The sequence below is a fragment of the Thalia democratica genome, chromosome 5, assembly GCF_965202585.1.
Source record: "Thalia democratica chromosome 5, ktThaDemo2.hap1.1, whole genome shotgun sequence".
Taxonomy (NCBI): Eukaryota; Metazoa; Chordata; class Thaliacea; order Salpida; family Salpidae; genus Thalia; species Thalia democratica.
In genome coordinates this window covers 69,590,664-69,594,837 of record NC_139169.1, presented here as the reverse complement: position 1 = coordinate 69,594,837, position 4,174 = coordinate 69,590,664, and the positions used below count along the sequence as shown (strand labels likewise).

Here is a 4,174-nt window from a genome sequence, read left to right as displayed (position 1 = left end):
ATAAAACATAATAACATTCTTCTTAAACTTTTGTTTTTCTTAATCGTTTCTTTAGAAGTTAATCTAGATTGTTCCCCATTATTCCCAGGGTATTTATTGCAGTCTGCTAAGATTAGTGTTTATTATTCTTCTGAAATAGTATATGTTGTAGAAAGGCCAAATGAATTTTCAATTTAGTTAATCTGAGGTGGCAATCTCTGAATGAAAACTGTTCTTCAAAAACTTCAATAACCCTCTTCGGAAACCTGTGATTTAATAATAGATTATATTTCAGAAGTTAGTTTTTTATTCAGCTGATTAATTTTTGTTTAGATATTGTGAACAAACAAATTCACGGTATTTGTGATAAAAACAAAAGTATTTCAACCGGGATTCACCTGTTTTATAAAATTTATATAGTTTTTACATATCATTAAAATTGTTCATTGAAAGTAGAAGTAAAACCAAATATAGTTTACTGTAGTATATTTTTCGTGAGTTTTGTAAAATAAAAACTAAATGAACATATATTAAAAAAAAATTAAAAATTTTCTGGCTCACTATTTAAAAGTATGTCCTTTTGAATATAAAGCAGTCACATAACACCGAGGTTTATTTTTCAACTTTTATCACTAGGTTCGCTAAGTAAATAATTCATTTTAACTTTATCATAAAGTTTGCATTATAAAGTATTGAGGTTAACATTTTTACCATAATAACTTTTTTTAATGTTAGAACGTGCATACTAATGTTATAGTTAGTTTGACTGTTAGATGTACAATTGATTGCCAGGCATATCAAACAGAATTAATACACATTAATCAACGGGAAAGTTATTCGAAATGCTTCAACTACATAATTTACTAAAAATATATAACTTTATAGTTTATTCTAAAATATTTTATAGCAGCCTTCTACGTGAATGGTCTATAAAAAAATAAGCAAATTACTAGTTTACCAAAAACGCCTGGTGTATAAAAAAACTACTATAAACTCAAACCCTAAATTTTTATTATTAATAAACTATTTTGACCCCAAATGTAATAATTGTTAGCGCAATTATTACTAAATAGACTTTATAAGATATAAATCATTTTTTTTCAAGTCTGATACACATAAATTACTGTTAAATTTCTTATGTCTCGGTTTTATGTCAATATAACATTAAAAGATATACTTTACTTGTTGTATAAGTGGTACGCTGTAAATTATTCGCAAGTGCTTAAAAACCATAACTTATAGTAGAGGTGACGCGTGATGAAGTTATGGGGTTAAGGAGCAACAAAAACTATATTGAATATATTTTCTCTCAAATTTAAATATTTCAATGCAAGTATAAATGCAATTTTAAGCGAAATTACCAAAAATTTTACTTAATAAAAAAAAAAACAATATTTGAGGTGGTTGTTGTTGCTGCGAACCCCTATGATGTCATAATGTGTTGCCTTGTTAATAAAATTAAAACTGTTTTTTTATTTTTGAACTTGGTTGAAAAAATAAATTATAATATGAGGGTTGCCAAATGTTTTTGATAAATTTTCTTGTTGTTTTTCAAAAGTATACATTTTTGCGTCCAGTCTTAGTTTAAAAGTTAAGTCTTAGTTTAAACTGTGTCAAATAGTACAAACACATTTAAAAGATACTGTAAAGCTAGTTTAAATAAGTTTTTTACTTAAAAAAAATGATGATGACAAAAAGTCTTATGTATGTGATAAATTTTTTGTTTTAATTCGAATTTTTACTACTGAACATGTTAAAATTGTTAAAAGTTCCAGTTTTTTTTTATAAATCTTATTTAAAATTTCAGGATTTTGCAGGTTTTTTTTCAAAATATCTCACATTCAAGGTTTTCTACATTTTTTAGACTAAACTGTCATACTCCAGGTTTTTCTAGGTTTTCAGGTTTTTTAGCAACCCTGTAATATGCATAAACTACTCATTAAGTATCGATTTCAACCTATTTTCGTTTTTGCAGTTTCTTACATAGATACCTCTTAAAGTCTATGATTATAGTATTGAAAATTTAGTCGGTAAACACAATTTCTAATCCCGGAAAACGACACAAATTAATAAAAAAAACTTTTCATTAATTAAATAAATTTATATTCTTAAAATAACAAAATTTTTCTTAGACATTTAAATCTTTAAAGATAGTAGGTGAGGTAAATCACCTTTTCCCAATTTAGTCTTTTTTTATTGATTTTAACTAAGCTACAAGTTGCTTTTAACAGATTTTTAGAACTCAAAAAATTTTCGAGATATAGCCGGATACTACATTAGGTTCCTTATGGGAGGTGCAAACTAAAACGGCAAATAAAAAGAAATCACTAAAAATCTATCTGCTCCTACGTTTTTTGAGATAACTACCTCAAACTTTTAGGAAATGTTCCTTGCAATATTCAGAAAATTCTAATGGAAAAAAAATTTTAAATAAAGCAAGGAACATTTCCTGAAAATTTGAGGTAGTTATCTCAAAAAATGTAGGAAAAGATATATTTTTAGTGAAATACTCTTTTTTTGCTGTTTTAGTTTGCACCTCCCATAAGAAACCTATTGTTGCTTCTGAATTTGACCTGCTATATCTCAAAAAAAATTTTGAATTATTAAAACATGTAAAAAGATTATTGTAACTTAGTTAAAACTCTATAAAACAAGATCAATTAGTGAAAAAGTGATTAACCACCCTATGCCCTTAAACAAAACTAGAGTTACAAAAAAAGACTGTAATAAAACTAATATGAATAAAAAACTTATTACATGGAAACAACTATTACAAAACAATGAGACATATTCTCGTTATTGGAAAAAAAATAAATTTACCCTAAGAATAAAATATCTATGATACTGATACACTTAAGTCTAGCTATAAAAGTGTACCTGCTTAATTGGCGTCTGTGCATTTTGCTTTGCATCAAGCTTTTTCTTCTTCTTATCTTCCTGCAGCTTGTACTTTTGTTCAAACTTGTCAATTAGGCCTTGGTAATTGACTTCTAGGTCTTCTAATTTCTCCCATGTGTTAGCAGTTTTTGGCAATCCCTGCAAATAAATTATTATTTTTTATATATTTAAAACTAACGCAAAACTTGGTTATTTAAAAAAAACTGTTTATATTAGTAACCTGCCATTTGACAAAGTATAGTGTGCCGTATGACAGAACTCTCTTCCTTGACAGTTTCTCTGGGATGTGGGTGAACTCTTTAGGGGAATACCATTCATCTTCATCTAGAAGTAATTCTTTAGACTCTGCTTCTGTTAAGAGGTTGTGTTTAAAATTGTTGTAGTACAAAGATCAAAATATTTTTTTCACATATTAAAAAAATAGATAAGGTGCTCGTTTATTAGCAAAATATTTTAAAACAAAATAAAAAATTAACCCACTTTGTTCTGCTTCAGCAATTTTTATCTGATCAAGAATAAAAGTATTAAAATCTACATTTTCCACTTCATTTGTTGAGGGACCAGAGTCTGCAATCTCAGTTTTGCTTGTAGCAGGTCTTTTCATAGGTATGGGTGTTCTGAGTATTAGTTGTTCGATCGGTTTGTACGAAATTGTGTCTCCTGCTTCGTTTGCTTCTACTGTGAGTGTTACTCTTTTTTCATGGCCATCAGAAGTTTCCGCAGTAGACAGTTTATCAGCATCAAAATCTATCGCTTTGGTCAGGTCGATTTCATCACCCGGGCTCAAAATCTTGTTTACATCTAAGATTTTGAAATATCCTTTATCGAGTGAGCACGTTTTTGAACTGCTCTGTTCGAGCATAGTTCTTGTCATCACGTCATCTTTGTCTTTCTTCTGCAATTCTTTGGTTTTTTTACTGAAAGGGTTCTTTCTTTTTTCCAGCAGCGATCTGGGCCAGTACATCATTGCGTGGTTGTCCTGACCGTTTTCGTGAAGTTGCGTCAAGTACTTTTTCGCAATGTGGTTGGTGGACGAGGCGTGTTTTTTCAGCGTGTCCATTTTTGCTTGCAGCTCAACTTTGCACATTTTGCAATAAGCTTTTTTACCATTATGACACGGTTGAATCCAATCTGAAAAACACACATGCAATATAATGAGCAATTACAAAATGTAATGTCTTAAAAACTTGAGTTTTGAGTAAAGTAGTTGAAATATTACCTGTAGCAACTAAACATACAAACATTTACTATAAATTAATAAAGAATTAAAACAAGTTATTTTTTGCTTGAGCAGTAA

General features: G+C 28.6%; 1 protein-coding gene across 1 annotated transcript; it reads right to left on the bottom strand.

The window, feature by feature from the left end:
- Positions 1-362: 362 nt before the first annotated feature.
- LOC145836807 (uncharacterized) lies at positions 363-3,964 on the bottom strand. The gene is made up of 4 exons (XM_082944579.1): positions 3,358-3,964; positions 3,098-3,228; positions 2,857-3,015; positions 363-377 (listed from the first exon to the last, which is right to left on the bottom strand). The coding sequence occupies exons 1-4, from the start codon at positions 3,962-3,964 to the stop codon at positions 363-365; spliced, it is 912 nt and encodes a 303-aa protein (XP_082800705.1).
- Between the last annotated feature and the right edge of the window lie 210 nt (positions 3,965-4,174).